At 37.2% G+C, this 18,219-nt stretch overlaps 1 protein-coding gene across 2 annotated transcripts in view; it reads left to right on the plus strand.

The window, feature by feature from the left end:
- The window catches only part of SNCA (synuclein alpha), a 115,676-nt gene that overhangs the window by 59,039 nt on the left and 38,418 nt on the right, over nucleotides 1-18,219 (plus strand). The window contains exon 1 of one of the 2 annotated variants that reach the window (XM_055297008.2): nucleotides 7,938-8,114. The exons of the other annotated variant lie outside the window; for it this stretch is intronic. Coding sequence (XP_055152983.2) covers nucleotides 7,953-8,114 — 162 coding nt within the window. The 5' untranslated portion in view covers nucleotides 7,938-7,952. Of the gene's footprint in view, nucleotides 1-7,937; nucleotides 8,115-18,219 lie in introns of those variants that run through there. 2 annotated transcript variants of the gene reach the window in all.

The raw sequence follows: 18,219 nt of genomic DNA on the forward strand, positions 1-18,219 counted from the left end.
GTTCCATGTGAATTTTAAGATTTTTTTTCTTGTTCTTTGAAGAATGATGGTGGAATTTTGATGGGAGTTGCATTGAATTTATAGATTGTTTTTGGCAGTGTGGTCATTTTCACAATATTGATTCTGCCAGTCCATGAATATGGGATGTGTTTTCATTAGTTTCTGTTGTCTGTGATTTCTTTCAGCAATATTTTGTAATTTTCCTGTAGAGATCTTCCACCTCTTTGGTTAGGTGTATTCCTAAGTATTTTTTTTTTTTTTGCAGCTGTTGTAAAAAGGGTCAAGTTCTTAATTTGATTCTCAGCTTTGTTGCTGTTGGTGTATAGCACTGGTACTGATTTGTGTACATTGATTTTGTATCTGAAAACTTTACTGAATTAACTTATCAGATCTAGGAGCTTTTTGGATGAGTCTTTAGGGTTTTCTAGGTATATAATCATATCATTGGCAAACAGCAACAGTTTGACCTCCTCTTTAGCAGTTTGGATGCTCTTTATTTCTTTCTCTTGTCTGATTGCTCTGGCTAGGATTTCCAGTACTATGTTGAATAGAAGTGGTGAAAGCAGGCATTCTTGTCTTATTCCAGTTCTCAGGGGGAAATGCTTTCAAAATTTCCCCCATTCAATATAATGTTGGCTGTGGGTTTGTCATAGGTGGCTTTTATTACCTTAAGGTGTGTCTCTTCTATGCCAGTTTTGCTGAGGGTTTTAATCATAAAGCAATACTGGATTTTGTCAAATGCTTTTTCTGCATCTATTGAGATTATCATATGATTTTTGTTTTTACTCCTGTTTATATGGTGTATCACATTTATTGACTTGCATATGTTAAAGCAACCCTGCATCCCTGGTATGAAACCCACCTGATCATGGTGGATTATCTTTTTGATATGCTGCTGGATTCAGTTAGCTAGTATTTTGTTGAGGATTTTTACATCTCTGTTCATCAGGGATATTGGTCTGTAGTTTTCTTTTTTTGTTATGTCCTTTCCTGGTTTTGATATTAGGGTAATACTGGCTTCATAGAATGATTTAGGGAGGATTCCCTCTTTCATTATCTTTTGGAATAATTTCAATAGAATTTGTACCAATTTGCTTTGAATTTCTGATAGCATTCACCTGTGAATCCATCTGGTCCTGGACTTTTTTGTTTCTTGACATTTTTTTCTATTACTGTTTCACTCTCACTATGCATTATTGGTCTGTTAAGAATTTCTATTTCTTCCTGTTTTAATCTAGGAGGGTTGTATATTTGCAGGAATTTGTCCATCTCTTCTTGGTTTTCTAGTTTATGTACGTAAATGTGTTCACAGTAGCCTTGAATAATCTTTTTATTTCTGTGGTATCAGTTGTAGTATCTCCCATTTCATTTCTAATTGAGCTGGTTTAGATCTTTTTTCTTGTTTTCTTGGTTAATCTTGCCAATGGTCTATTGATTTTGTTTATCTTTTCAAAGAGCCAGGTTTTTGTTTCATTTATCTTTTGTATTGTATTTTGTGTTTCAATTTTATTTATTTATTTATTTATTTTTATTTTTACTTTTTGAGATGGAGTCTCACTCTTGTTACCCAGGCTGGAGTGCAACGGTAGGATCTCAGCTCACTGCAACATCTGCCTTCCAGGTTCAAGTGATTCTCCTGCCTCAGCTTCCCGAGTAGCTGGGATTACAGGTGCCTGCCACCACACCTGGCTAATTTTTGTATTTTTAGTAGAGACGGTGTTTCACCATGTTGGCCAGGCTGGTCTCAAACTCCTGACTTACAGTGATCCGCCTGCCTTGGCCTCCCAAAGTGCTGCGATTACAGGCGTGAGCCACCGCACTAAGACTCGATTTTATTTATTTCTATTCTGATCTTTGTTATTTCTTTTCTTCTGCTGGGTTTGGGTTTGCTTTGTCTTGTTTTTCTAGTTCTTTGAGGTGTAAGCTCAGATTGTCTATTTGTGCTCTTTCAGACTTTTTGATGTAGACATTTAATGCTATGAACTTTGCTCTTAACATGGCTTTTGCTGTATCCCAGAGGTTGTGATAGGGTTGTGTCATTTTTATTGTTGAGTTCAAATATTTTTAAAATTTTCATCTTTCTTGATTTCATTGTTGACCCAAAGATCATTCAGGAGCAGATTATTCGATTTCCATGTATTTGTATAGGTTTGATGGTTTCTTTTGGAGTTAATTTTTAATTTTATTCCACTGTGGTCTGAGAGAATACTTGATATAATTTTGATTTTCTTAAATTTATTGAGACTTGTTCATATGGTCTGTCTTGGAGAATATTCCATGTGTTGATGAAAAGGATGTAGTTGTTGGGTAGGATGTTTTGTAAATACCTGTTAAGTCCATTTGTTCTAGGGTGTAGTTTAAGTCCATGTTTCTTTGTTGACTTTCTGTCTTGATGACCTGTCTAGTGCTGTCAGTGGAGTACTGAAGTCCCCCACTATTATTGTGTTGCTGTCTATCTCATGTCTTAGGTCTAGTAGTAATTGCTTTATAAATTTGGGAGCCCAAGTGTTAGATGTATATACACTTAGGATTGTAATTTTTTCCTGTTGAACTAATTATTGTATCATTATATAATGTCTCTCTTTGTCTTTTTTAATTGTTGTTGCTTTAAAATCTGTTTTGTCTGATATAGGAATTGCTATTCTTTCTCACTTTTAGTTTCCATTTGCATGGAATATCTTTTTCCACCCCTTTACCTTAAGTTTATGTGAGTCCTTATGTGTTAAGCGAGTCTCTTGAAGACAACGGATACTTGGTTGATGGATTTTTATACATTCTGCCATTCTGTATCTTTTAAGTGGAGCATTTAGGCCATTTACATTCAACATTAGTATTGAGGTATGAGGTACTCTTCTATTCATCATGATAGTTGTTGCCTCAATACCTTGTTGTTGTTAATTGTGTTATTATTTGATAGGTCCTGTTAAATTTATGCTTTAAGGAGGTTCTATTTTGATGTATTCAAGTTATTGTTTCAAGATTTAGAGCTCCTTTTAGCATTTCTCAGTGTTGGCTTGGTAGTGGCAAATTCTCTCAGCATTTGTTTGTCTGAAAAAGACTTTATCTTTCTTTCATTTATGAAGCTTAGTTTCACTGGATACAAAATTCTTGGCTGATAATTATTTTGTTTAAGAGGCTAAATATAGGGCCCAATCTCTTCTGGCTAGCAGGGTTTATGCTGAGAAATCTGCTATTAATCTGCTATGTTTTCTTTTACAGGTTACCTGATGCTTTTGCCTCACAGCTCTTAAGATTCTTTCCTTCATCTTGACTTTAGACAACCTGATGGCTGTGTGCCCAGGTGGTAATCTTTTTGCATTGAATTTCCCAGGTGTTCTTTGTGCTTCTTATATTTGGATATCTAGATCTCTAGCAAGACTAGGAAGTTTTTCTTGATTATTCCCTCAAGTAAGTCCTTAAGGACCCCACTATATAACATGAAATATCTGTTATTGGTACTGAGGTGCTGGCCACAAACAATTCTGTGTGTCCTGAAAACTCTTCAGAATATTCGTCATCTTTAGCACTTGTTATCTTAGTGTTTGGGCTTGGCTTAGGGTAATACATCTCATAACAGGGTAGCAGAAAGAACCAGGAACCAAAATTTATATAGCATAAGTCAGTAAAACTAGAGGCACCAGAGGTTTACATTTACATTAGTTTACATTTTCTAACAGGTAGCAAAGTACATGAATGAAATGAAGTTCAGTGGAAGGCCTTCCTCAGGAATCCAGTAAAAACCAAACACACACACACACACACACACACACACACACACACACACACGGACATCCGTGAGGCAGGAAGGGAGGTCCACTATAGTACAGAGAAGCATCCTGGAAGGCCATCAAGGAGTAGGCGGGTTTCAGTTCCCGCAGGAACATGGGATGGACCCAAACTAAGTGAGTACAGATACTTGTCATTGAGGAGAAGATTCAAAGTAGCATCCTAGGTGTAAAAACTGAGGCACCTGGGGCAGGGGAACTAGGTGTCTGGAATATTGGCTTAAAAGCACCCTTCTCAGGAAAGGGCCTCATATGCCATGCAGGGGGTTATATATGTGTTGTGGGACACAGATGGCAAGGAGATAATTCTATGCACCAGGCTCCATCACTAACAGGTAAACAGACCAACATTGACAGAGACTTAGGTAAAAAGGTAGGTGCCCAGTGATCAGTTCTCAGGCACTTCCAAGATGCACTTAACAGAAATGTAACTTGGTGTCTATTGTGTCCTAGGTGTAACAACTGAAGAGAAGTGAATTAGTACCTCTTATGGACAGAGAAACAGGGGCAGAGACCCATTACAATGCTGTCTCAGATAGGCATTTGAAGCTGTTTAAGTATGTAGAGCCTTAAGCCAGGCTGGTTCTGAAATGTGAGGGAGGGTTAAGCTTCATGGGAAATCAGCAGGGTAGTTTGTTGTTTTTTATTATAACAAATCTCACAATAGTTTGGGACATCAAATATCAAATTGTTGGGAATATTTATCCATATTAGTCTTTTTGCCTCTAATATTTAAAAATAGTTTACAAGATACAAAAGTTGTGAAATTTCCATCTCCACTTAATCGATCTTATGTAACCCATAAAATACATCAAATGTTCTTTCCCCACTTTACGTTTTTATTTGCTTTGTCAAAGCAACTGTCAAAGATCAGTTGGCTGTTAGTATTTGGGTTTATTTCTAGGTTCTCTATTCTGTTTTATTGGTCTATGTGCCTATTTTTATACCAGTGCCATGCTGTTTTGGTGACTATGGCCTTATAGTATAGTTTGAAAGCAGGTAATGTGATGCCTCCAGATTTTTCTTTTTGCTTAATCTTGCTTTGGCTATGTGGGCTCTTTTTCGGTTCCATATGAATTTTAGGATTGTTTTTTCTAGTTCTGTGAAGAATGTTGGTGGTATTTTGATGGGAATTGCATTTAATTGTAGATTTCTCTTGGCAGTGTTACCCAGGCTTTTCTTACTTTGGCACCCTGTGCTGCTGTCTCCTTTTCCCTCTTTCTGCTTCTCTTAACCAACTGTTACCTACACTTCAAGACTTTCTGAGGGCATTTCATCCTCCAGTAAGTCTCCCTGAATCTTCTCTTCCTTCCCCGGCTTGTTATATATCCTTCTTCTTGGTTCCCATAGCACCTTTGCACACTTCTGTCATTGCACTTGCCAATTTGTTTTATAATGATCTGCTCATCTGTCTCCTCACTTAGACTATGAGCTCACTGAGAGCAATGGCTGTTGCATTCACCTTATATCCTCAACACCATTCTGAAAGCAAGAGAAAGAATACCCAGAGGTGGAGCTGGGAAGCTGGTTGTCCAAGTAGTGAATGACTCTAGTTTGAACTCTATAGCCAGTGGGCAATGTGGATGCATTGACAGTTTTTTAACAGGGGACTAGTGAAATCGCATTTGGGTTTAGAAAAAATTGCAAGTCTGATGACATGCATAGAATTAAGAGAAGAGATTAGAGATGGGAATTTCACTTCAGAAATTTAACCACAAGAGCAAGTGAGAGATCACGGAAGTCTGAACCAGACTATAAATGTGAGACTGGAGAAAAAAGTTAACAATTTGGGTGTGAGAGGGCGAGGGAGAGAGGTGTGAAGAATGACTAAGTGTGGATCTGTTTTTAAGGATTGAATGGAAATTTGAGCATTTTAGCTAATCAGGCCTAATATTGAGCAAAGCAAAACTCTTGCAAATTGTTATTTCAAATGTGGGCTGAGAAAATGAAAAAATATAAATTCTCATGTTATAACCTCTTCCGTGTGGCTGATTTGATAGAATCCAGCCCCATTGCCTCCAAATTCCATTGCGTCTTAGACCAGCAAATGCATGTGAGTTCTACTTAACCCCAGAATTCTATATGAAAATCTTATTGCCTTTTTTTTTTCTAATCATGTGTCTAAGTGTGGGAAGAACTTTTATCTATGTTTTAATAAATTGTCAGTATAACCGTTTTTACTTGAAAATGTTATAATTTTTCAAGTAAACAAATTGTTTCTCTAAGTTGAAAATTTTATGATGGAATAAAAGTATTTTTCCTCAAAATACATAGAAATTTTACAACAATATTTTAGAATTAATTTAATGTTTCTTTAGTAGTTCAGTCACTTAAAAAGTGATATGATTACGAAAATACTTAAACTTTGTCTTTTAACTATTTCTAATAATGCTATTGGTATAATTTCATATTTTTATACTGATCTTTTCTCCAAACTTTAGTAAAACATGCTTCTGTAAGCCCCTACACACAAAACTGAAGTCCACATTTACTTCTGAATGACTGATAAGGTTGTAAAAGTATGCATGAATTTCATTATTAAGTTAAAGTTTTTATTATATTTTATGCACAATAGTATAAATTATTAAATTAATTTTCAAGCCTATAGAACATTGATAAAGATTGTCATTAGAAAACCCTGAGTTGATTGTTATAAATTGCATAACTTTTCATTGGTGGATTAGTGAAGATGGTATAGGGTGACCATGAATTCAAAGAATCAAAGCTGGCTACAGCAAACAGAGGGTCAAAAGGATATGGAACTATGCATGAACTAGCAAAACACTCATTATCTGTTTTCCTGGAATGTTAAAAGACAAAGAAGAAATCTTGGGGAACACTAGATGCATATAGTTCTGGTTCTTTAAGAATAAAAATATGGGCCGGGCCCAGTGGCTCATGCCTGTAATCCCAGCACTTGGGGGAAGCCAAGGCAGGTGGATCACAAGGTCAGGAGTTCAAGACCAGCTGGGCCAGCATAGTGAAACCCTGTCTCTACTAAAAATACAAAAAAAAATTACAAAAAAATACAAAAAAAAATATCCAGGTGTGGTGGCAGGCGCCTGTATTCCCAGCTACTTGAGAGGCTGAGGCAGGAGAATCACTTGAACCCAGGAGGCAGAGGTTGCAGTGAGCCGAGATAGTGCCACTGCGCTCCAGCCTGGGTGACATAGTGAGACTCTGTCTCAAAAAAAAAAAAAAAAAGAATAAAAATATGAATAGTCAGAGTCCTGGTACTTTGTCCAGTGCAGTGCTGCCTTGGGATTGCATTGCAATCTGTCTGAGAGATAGTAAAAGAAAGTGATACCTTCCTTAGCCCTGTTTCTCTTCAGACTATATGCTTTCCCCTCTCCAAGTTAATATCTCTTGGTCTAAAGCCTGAGAAAAGATGCCAATCTTGTTTTTCTTTCTTCCTCACACCTCCCAGAAGTTACACTGGGACACTATTACTTTTTTCCAGGCTTTGGCCATGTGTATTGTTTTGGTGAGTCAACTTCCTTTGTTTTCTTTCATTCTACAAATAGTTTTGAGCTGTCACTCTGTACGAGGTGCTATAAAACTTACAGGTGCATTTTACATGCCTATTTCCTATAGGCCACGATTTAACAAAATGTTCATAAATGAGAATTAGGAGTGCATGTATTGAATCACCACACACTAACTGAACAGCTTTCATTGGCCAGAGACTATATTGACAGTGGAGATTCAAAGATAAACTAGAGAAATCTCATGCTTAAAGATGCTTAAAGAACTTTCTATAATAAATTCTATAAGAGAAGTAGGTTCAGGGATCTTGGGAGCTCAGAAGCAGGATGAGTTTAAACAAAAGTTGGATTTTCCCTTTAGCTTGGTTTCATTATCCTGAAGGCAGAGCCTGAAATATAGTGTAGGGTGCAAATAGTGTATGTGGGTGGTAATCTCGGGAAACAGGAGCATGTGATGAATAAGGAGAAAAAGCCAATATAAAGATACTGCATTGAGGGCAATGAGGGCTCTAATTCTCTGCACCTTCTCAAGCATTGTGCAGATCGGTTTTCTGAATTATCAGCCTGAAGGGCAAAACGAAGAAACAGCCATTAGCTCCTGTCTCCCATTGTCTGAGAGCTGCCACTAGGATGTTAACTTCCTGAAATTCTGCAGAAATCTCCTCTTACTTTGGCACTGGAGATGCCCATACATAGAAAGCAAAAAGGCACAGCATATTTAAGGAAGCTCATAAGAAACAGTGCATCCAGAAGTGGGGAGAATTGGAGGAACGGGCATGAGACTGTAAGAAGCGACGCTTTTGATGTTCCTTTTGATCTGATATGTAGCTCTTCCTATACACAGGTGAGCAAAGGCATACTGGACAAATGGATTCACATGTGCTAAAGCATGGGGAAAAAAGCACGTATTAATTCAGGAAAAGGCAGGATGTGTGGCCCTCTCTGTCTCTGTCTAAGGGTGAATTAGAGAGGGGACATACGTAAAAGAGTCGCAGGGCAGGGCTTGAGATAAGAAGGCGAGGTGGGTGCTCTCATGCTAGTAGCATTATAGTACAGGTGATGAGAAGCTCCTGAAGAATCATCTTAACATTTGTATTTTAGAGCAACAATTATTGAGCTCTGACTTAGAGACAGCAAAACTAAAGACAGAAAGACCATTTTGATTATTAATGATGCAGATATAAGAATATCGTCAATGTGAACTAAAGCATGAAGCTACTTATGATATATCATCAAAAGGATTTAACTGATTGGAGACAAATGAGAGGGATGGGGAAAAGAATTCATTTGTTTTTATTTGCTCTTTTTTTTCCTACTTATTCCTTTGTTCTGAGTGTGAATAAACTTTGTAAACATTTATACTAAAACATTCTGCTCATTCATACTTATTTATTTGATGAAACAAGGAAACCCTTATATAGTTATAAATGTGTGAATCAATTTAAATATTAGGAAATTTTTAAAAAATAAAGCTAATGTTCTGAAGGGGAAAAACTTGGTTCAATTTTTTGCTGGCAATCTGCTTTGTGATTTTTGAATATGATATCTACATCTAGCTCATGTTTTGCTAGTTGGAATTTTTTTTCAAATTAATGCTACCATTATTATATGCTTTACTATTTAGCTTTTGCAGCCTTGGAAATTTACAATTAATACAAATAATTCTCTATGGCAATTTTAAAAATACATGTAAAAGCCTTCAATCTACATTGCTACTGTGTAGTAGCACAAAAAAAGAAAATGTCATCAAATTTGAATAAAATCTACAATCTATTCCCTTCTAAATACAGTCCTAGCTCAGGAGAAAGGAAGCTATTTGTATTTTTCAGAATCCAATTTCCCTAAATGAATATAGAGTAAGAATTATAGCTGAAATATTGTTGAAACAGTGGTCATCTCAAATCTGAAGGTCATTCCAAAAAAGTTTCTGAGTTTTCATTGCCTCAATCTAAAATTGGCCTTTTTGGTAAAGATGAAAGTAAAATAATTGAAAGGGTCTGTTGCAGTTTTGGAATATCTTGAAAATATGGTAGAGTGAAGCCTTCTTCCCTTAAATAAAAGACAATTTACTGATTGTTTTCTCTCTAGCCAGATAAGAATAATGCCTTCTTTCTCTTGTTAGTCTTAACACCTCACTTGTTACGATGTGTCAGAAAAGCGAGACACCATAAATGGAGATACTACTGATGGAGGTCATCTGACATGGGGCTGGTAGGCAGTGGGAAGACTGGTATGGACACAGGTGGCTTAGGGGTTGGGGGATGATTTGGAACTAAGGAAATGATAATTAGCAGAACCCAGTGTGCATGTGTGTGCATTCGTGTGTCTGTGTGTGTGTGTGCTGTAGCACAATGCAAGAAAGAAAAAACAAGGCAGACTTTTCATAATTTCAGGGATAAAGAAATCCTTTATCACTTCATGTAGAATATTGGTTACTTGGAGATATATCTAAACATAAATATATAACTATATTACTTCGTGCTAATTAAAAACATACAAAGAAGAAGTGCCTAAAGAATTACAACAGAAAGTGGCATAGTGATTATTAGAGTTAATATAGTATAAACAAGGCCAGGCATGGTGGCTCATGCCTATAATCCCAGCACTTTTGGAGGCCAAGTTGCAGGGATCACTTGAGGACAGGGGATAGAGACGAGCCTGGCCAACATGGTGAAACTCATCTCTACTAAAAATACAGAAATTAGCTGGGTGTGGTGATGGGCGCTGGTAATCCCAGCTACTCAAGAAACTGAAGCAGGAGAATTGCTTGAATCCGGAAGCTGAGGCTGCAGTGAGCCAAGATCGCACACTGCACTCCAGCCTGGGTGACAGAGAAAGACCCGGTCTCAAAAAATAAAAAAATAGTATAAATAATATTTCAAAACACAAGTCTGTTAAGATAAAAGGTACAGAGGAATGGTGAGATGACTTTTTTATTTGTATGATAAGGGATTGTTTTCTGTGATTGTGAGAAAGACCAGTAGTTAAGAAAAAATGGCCATCAATAAATCAGCCACTTATGGGGAAGAACCATAAGCCACTCTCAGATGAAATACAAATGCAATCATTATTTAATATTATTGGAATATTAGTATTAGTTTTTGGTATGTACTGCTAGTACTGGTACATTTTTGTAGTCAATTAATATTTTGTTAATCTTAATTTCTAACTAAATTCCAGAGTGAAATGGAAATAATAGTGAAAAAAATTTTATTTACAAAACAGATTTTGTTTTTTTCTGTTATGACTGATACACAGTTGTCCTTCAGTAGCCATAGGGGATTGGTTTCAGGACCTCCCTTGGGTACTAAAATCTGTAGATGCCTAAGCCCCTGTTATAAAATGGCTTGGTATTTGTATATAACCTATGCACATCCTCTCATATACTTTAAATCAGGGGTCCCCAACCCCAGGGCCATGACCAGTACTGGTCCATAGCCTGTTAGGCTGTTCGATACCAGGCTGCACAGCAAGAGCTGAGCTCCTCCTCCTGTCAGCTCAGTGGTGGCATTAGATTGTCATAGGAGCACGAACCCTATTGTGAACTGCACATGTGAGGGATCTAGGTTGTGTGCTCCTTATGAGAATCTAATGATAAATGTAATGTGCTTGAATCATCCCAAAACCATTCCCTTTCCCCTCACCATCCCTGTCTGTGGAAACATTTCTTCCACAAAACCAGTCCCTGGTGCCAGAAAGGTTGGGGACTGCTGCTTTAAATAATCTCTAGATTACTGGTAATGCCCAATACAATGTGAAGTCTGTGTAAATAGTTTTTATACTATATTGTTTAGAGAATAATGAAAAGAAAAAGTCTACATGTTCAGTTTAAGTGTTGATAAGTGTGCAGAGAAAAGGGAACCCTTGTACATTGTTGGTGGAAATATAGATTGGTGCAGTCTTTATGGACAATAGTACGGAGGTTCCTAAAGAAATTAAAATTAGAATTACCTAAGACCCAGCAAGCCCTCTTCTGGGTATGTACCCAAAGGAAATAAAATCATCACCTCATAAAGATATCTGCACTACTATATTCATTGCAGCATTATTTACAGTAGCCAAGATATGGAAACCACCTAGGTATGTGTTGGTGGATGAATGGATAAAAGAAACTGTGGTATATGTATATACAATGGAATATTATTCAGCCTTAAAAAAGGAGGAGACCCTGTCATTTGCCACAGCGTGCATGGACCTGGAGGATATTAAGCTATGGGAAATAAGTCCAACACACACTCACACACAAAATTGCATAATCTCACTTATATGTGGAATCTAAACAGAAAAAGATCAAATATAAAGTTAGAATAAAACAGTGGTTACCGGCTGGACATGGTAGCTCATGCCTGTAATCCTAGCCCTTTGGGAAGCCGAGGCGGGTGAATCACCTGAGGTCAGGGGTTCAAGACCAGCCTGGCCAACATGGTGAAATCCTGTTTCTACTAAAAGTACAAAAATTAGCCGGGCGTAGTGGTGGGTGCCTGTAATCCCAGCTACTCGGGCAGTTGAGACAGGAGAATCACTTGAACTCAGGAGGCGTAGATTACAGTGAGCCGAGATGGCGCCACTTCACTCCAGCCTGGGCAAAAGAGCGAAACTCTGTCCCAAAATAAAAAACAAAACAAAAAACACAGTCCACACAGTGGTTACCATGAGTAAGGTGGCAGGGAGGAGACTGGGAGATGTAGATCTAAGGATACAAAGTAGCAGATATGTAGGAGAAACTAAAAAGCTGACACGCAGGATGACAACTATAGTTAGTAATAGTGTATTGTATTGAGGATTTTTGCTAATTGAGTAGATTATAGCTGCCCTTGCCACAGGGGAAAAAGTGGTAACTATGTGAGATAGATAATGGATGTGTTAATTTTTGTCACTTAATACATTCATCTTATAACAGCATGTTGTTTACTGTAAATATATACAATAAAATTTATTTTTAAATATCTGAGTATGATTTGATGATTTGTGAAAAGAGTGATTATAATAATTTAAAATGTAAGTTAATGTTATTAGAAAAGAAACAGAAAAAACATACCACACAGAAAGTCTGTCTGAAGGATCTTTGTTTTCTCCACCAATACAAGTGTTCATTGATTCAGAGGTGGCTTATGAGATATGACCATAAAACAAAAATTCAAGGGAAATATATTTTATTCAGTGAAAAATTCTCAACACAACTGTTATATGCCAGTAAACACTACATCTTTTAAAAACAGGTCATATCTATTATATTAAAATTCAAGGAGAGACTACATTAGAGATGCTATTAGATCAACTTCTAATTTCAAAGATTTCTAAGATATGGAACAGTTACTCCTTATACAGATTAAAAAAGCAAATGCTGAAGAAATTCAGCTACATGGATACACCATGAGGTGGAAAGATGCTCCATAACTCTTAATTAAACTGCACTAATTACACATAAAAGGAAAATATTTCATTTCATTGTTATTTGGAAACCAAAGAAAGACTGAATTTTTACATAGTGTTAAAGAGATTGTGTATCTGTACTGTTTAAGACAGAGGCAAAATGTGTTTTATTCATTTGTCCTGCACCGTTTAGAAATAAAATTCAACTTCCTTTTACTTTTTTTTAAAGAATAAAAAACTCAGTCTAAGGAAGGTCTTAAGGTTTTCATTTTAAGCGATCCACTGTTCTAGAAGTTCAATATTTTGTTTAAAATGTTTATGTTCTGTATTCCACCAAGTCTAGTTTTAAAACAAAACAAACAACAACGAAATACTTCTCTAACTTGGAGTTTAAGGTGAAAGAAACCAATTACGTGGTTTGGAAATGTCACACTTTTCATCTCTTTTTTTAAAAATTTTTAATTCAGGACAGAAATTGTAAGGATTTAGTGTAAGTCTTGGGATCTCACAAGTGTCAGTATTTCACTCTCCTCCATATCTTGATAGCAATAACTTGAAATAGGATCTCAGTAGCTCAAGCAATATTGGGCTCTGAGAGTTGGTTAAAAATTATTTGGCTGAGCGCCTGTTGCTGAGGGAAGAACTAATCTCGAGCATATTTTTGGAGCCAAATGCCAAATTGTTTGTGCTTAGCAACACAGCACCAGGCTTGCCCTTCAGAATGATTCTAGACCAAATGCCAGAAATGCTCTGGTTCTGACTACAGAGTTGTATTCACAAATGACAGGAGGCAAGAGGTCCTACTCGCTTTCAGAAGAAAGGTCCTTTGCTTTCTTAGTCAATGGTAGGAAAACCATTGTGGTTTTCATTGCATTACATAATTCTTAAGGTGATTACTTCAATAAGAAGTGGTCTGTGTATATGTGTGTTAATAGACGCATTTTTTAAACACTGGAAAATTTCTGAAAGTAGTACAAACCTTGTAATGTCAAGTAAATGTGGGGAAAAGGGAGCTTACAACATTCTCTCCTGACGTTGCTCTCCTTTGGCATCTGCATTTTTAAAATGTTAGAAATGTTTAAAAATGTGTTGTTAACACTTAATTTGGTGATAGTTGCTATTACCAAGGCAACTCTGTAACTCCACCCAGATAAAAATAAATCTTGAAGATGAGTTTCTGTGTCTCTGAGCAAATATTTTTGTGAATAGTAGAAGTAGAGAAAGTTAAAGATACCTGAGCTTTTGATCTTTACCAGTTTTATAGATATGTTTATAGTTATACATTTTTATTCACACATTTTAGATAAATAACTTTGTAAAGCAATTGATTCTTCTTGTAAAAATCAAGTATATTCTCAATAGACTGATAAACTTTCTTTTTTTGAAACAGAGTCTTGCTCTATTGCCCAGGCCGGAATGCAGTGGCGTGATCTTGGCTCACTGCAACCTACCTCTGCCTCCTGGGTTCAAGCAATTCTCCTGCCTCAGCTTCTCGAGTAGCTGAGATTACAGGTGCGTGGCACCACACCCCACTAATTTTTGTATTCTTAGTAGAGATGGGGTTTCGCCATTTTGGCCAGGCTCTGAGAAACTTTTATTTTTTATTTTTTTTTATTTTTTGAGATGTAGTCTCGCTCTGTCGCCCAGGCTAGAGTTCAGTGGCATGATCTCAGCTCACTGCAACCTCCGCCTCCCAGGTTCAAGGAATTCTCCTGCCTCAGCCTCCTGAATAGCCTGGACTACAGGCACCTGCCACCACGCGCTAATTTTTTATTTTTTTAGTAGAGATGGGGTTTCACCATCTTGGCCAGGCTGATCTCGAACTCCTGACCTTGTGATTCACCCGCCTTGGCCTCCCAAAGTGCTGGGATTACAGGCGTGAGCCACTGCGCCCGGCCTGAGAAACTTTTTAAGGTCTCTTTTGCAGCCAGCTATTTGTCTACCTTATTTCATTCTTAATCTCACTAGCCAATATTTTTTCTGTTTAAGTGCTTTCAGCAAATATTAAATGCTTGTGACTTCAGTCTTATCCTGTGGAAACACTGGTAATGACAAAAACACATATTTCAACCTATTATACAATAGAAACAGAATGCCAGTTATTCATGGAGGAGAATAGACTTCTGTATTTAAAATAACTTATTTTGCTCTGTGTTTTAAAATCATTCTTCCTTAATCAATTGTAAGCATCTTGACTATAATTTATACACCTAAAGATAAATAATTCGGTAGCAATGATAACTGAAAACAGGATACATACAATGAACTAGCTAAATTACCATAAATTCTCATCCGTTTCAAAAATAGCTCTGTACTTTTTTCAGATTTTGTTAGAAGAATATTCAATAAAAATTTTTATTCAATGAACTCTTCAGATGTCAAGATTCTTACCCACACAGACAAGAGTAACCTAGGTAAAGATTCTGCAACCAGGCACGGTGGCTCACACCTGTAATCCCAGCACTGTGGGAGGCCGAAGCAGGCAGATCACGAGGTCAGATCGAGACCATCCTGGCTAACACGGTGAAACCCCGTCTCTACTAAAAATACAAAAAATTAGCCAGGCGTAGTGGCATGTGCTTGTAGTCCCAGCTGCTCGGGAGGCCGAGACAGGGGAATCGCTTGAACCCGGCAGGTGGAGGTTGTGGTGAGCCGAGATTGCACCACTGCACTCCAGCCTGGGTGATAGAGCGAGAGACTCTGTCTCAAAAAAAAAAAAAAGATTTTACACCTGGGCTCTGTGCTCACCAGCAGAAGGGGTAACATGGCTTCTTAGGACAACCTTACTTGACCATTTACTTCTTTGACACTAGGGGTATTCTTAGGTCAGCAGGTCCTTCCCTCCACTTATCCATGTGAGGCTCATAGAGAGTCTGGGAGGCAGGGAATTTATGATTGGGAACAGTATACCTTTTATCTAAGAAATTATTAATGTCACTGCATTCAAGTGATTGACACCATCAATATCTTCAAGACCAAGGGGATTACATGATGTGTAAAATTAGAAAACTGTCATTTACTAGTGGCTAGGCACTTTAATCACATTAAGCATTGCAACAAGAGAACTCTTCAAATGAATCCATCTCTCCTCTGTATTATTTCCAACCCTTGGATCCCCATCTGCTTCTGCAGACAACAGCTATGCTGCTGAATGTCTTAATGGTTTGTTACCCCAACTAGCTTCAAGATACTGCAGGTCAAAGATAGCATCTTACTCTTCCCTGCATCTCCAGCACCTCTCAGAATGTTGGTCACATAGAAGATGTTTGCTGAAGAGTTGAATAAGAATATGTACAAGGGACACAATTAGCATTGTTTAAAAAAGATGTAACAAGATAGGGTAAAGGAAAGCTTTGGAGGATAAATCTTTAGAACAATCAATAACATCTTCTCCTCTGTTGGTTAGTTGCCCTTCAATCTCAGCCACTGAATCAAATACAACATAATTACTATTCCGATATGTTCTTGAATCTAATATCCAACAATAAGATACATAGTGGTTTTAATGATATTTTTGAAAAGGCTTGAGGAGACAGGAAGGGGAATATACACACTAATTTTAAAAATGCATCTTAATATCAGAAACGAAAAATATGTGAAAAAATGTGTGTCATTTAATCAAAGAAACATAGTATTTTAAACTACAGAGTTTACTCTGACTTGGTAACAAATCCTTATAATCGCTGACATATTTTGAGCTCTAAAGATGGGCCAGGCACAGGATTATGGCTTTTACATGCACTGTCTCTTTTAATTTTCACAGTAACTAGTGATATACGCATTTTGAGAAGTTTAATAACTTGCCCTTGATCAAAGACCTAGTAATTCGGATGCATAGCCATGTCTAACATCAAAGCCCATGCTTTTCGCTATTGTTGTACTCCATACATTAGCTTCCAAATTTATTTGCCATCCCAATATTAAAAGCAAGTCATAAGCTTAGTATCACAAATGCGATACTAAGTATCTACTTACTAAACTTTATTTTCAAAATGTGGTTTTATCTCAGTTTAATGAACACGGCATGTTTTAATTTACACTTTCATATTATATAATAAGGGCATGGTTACAGATATGTTAATTTCCTGTGCTGCTTCACAATGATGGAACATAAAAGCAAATGAAACTGTTAATTTGCAGATACCCATAGGCCTTTGGTGTCTGAATAGAAATAAACACACCTACAACTGAGAGAGGAAGCATGTGAAGTATTCCAGTGAACAGAGGCCATTTATTCAGTCACAGACACAGGAGAAAAACAACAATTAAAAAACAATCGCTGATGAAAAGTTCATAAAAAGTTCACTCAGTTTAAGCATATGTCCTACAACTACTTAAAATAGAGTTCTTCTTAAATATCAGATCTTTATTGTTTTTAGATTTCTTCTGCCTGTATCAAATTAATAGGACACAGTATACTTTTAATTTGCTCTGGTTTCTTAGTGGGGCATTTATTAAACACATTAAAACAATAGTCTCAGGGTTTTATGGCTGATGTTAAAGTTCTGCTTTCCTGCTTACCAACTGTGTCATCTTAAGGCACATACTTTGCCTCTCTCTCAAATCTCCCAAATGGAGAATGATAAGAATACTTACCTCAATTAAACAAGCTATAACAAGTAGAGTGTTTAGAAAAGTGCCGGGTACACCATAAGCCTGCAATGAGTATTGGATTGTATTACCTCTGAAAGCTGCAGAATGGAATTCTCAAAGTTATATGTCCCTAAAATCCTCTTAAGTGACAGAAATGGAGAAATTAGCAGTCTGTCTAAGAGAGCTTTTCTAGAGTCTGGGCATATGTTTTTAGGACAAGACAGTTCAGCTTCAGCTTAAAATGAGAGAGCATGTCTGTGTCCTTATCCCTGGGTGCCAGGTTTCTTGTCCCCATCTTAAGACAAATAATTTTTGGTGGAGAAGAGGCAGTCTCTTTGATTTTGCTCTAAAAACCTTTTCTGGAGGAGGTAGACACTCTCCACCCCCGTTTTGAGACTCATCTCATGCAGCTGAGGATGACTGGCTGAGTACAAGCAATTGTTTCTTCTAAGCAGTTTCAATTCTTATAACTTGTGAAGATATTCTTAAGTCCAGGGGATTTTGTGTATGGTGGATTTTTATTACAAAGGCCTGTACTTCATAGGAACAAAATAATTCAAAACCAGATCAAAGCCACAACTCAGATATGGCACCTTGAGAAGTTCATTTGTTTTTCACTTGCATAAAAACCCTCACCACTGCTATCTGGTTTTCACAAATCATTCAACAGCTATCCAAGAAGCACCCAGTGTGTGTCTGGTCTCTGTGTCAGTCCCTGGCTTCATGTGTCTTTCATTCTGTACCCCGACTCCCCAACTCATGAACACATGAAGTAAAAAAATGAAAATCTTTTTCTGCCCTCTCTTCAAAATCACTTTTTTCAAAACAAATACCTCTCACCTGCTCATCCTCCATCCAGTAAATCACAGGGGCCTAGAGATGTCATTTACAAATATTTTCTGATTCTGTCCCTCCCCTCAAGCTTGCCAACATTATCACAGTTCAGGGCCTGCTCATCTTTCCCCCAATCTCCAATTAGATCT

The sequence above is a fragment of the Symphalangus syndactylus genome, chromosome 10 (genome assembly GCF_028878055.3).
Source record: "Symphalangus syndactylus isolate Jambi chromosome 10, NHGRI_mSymSyn1-v2.1_pri, whole genome shotgun sequence".
Taxonomy (NCBI): domain Eukaryota; kingdom Metazoa; phylum Chordata; class Mammalia; order Primates; family Hylobatidae; genus Symphalangus; species Symphalangus syndactylus.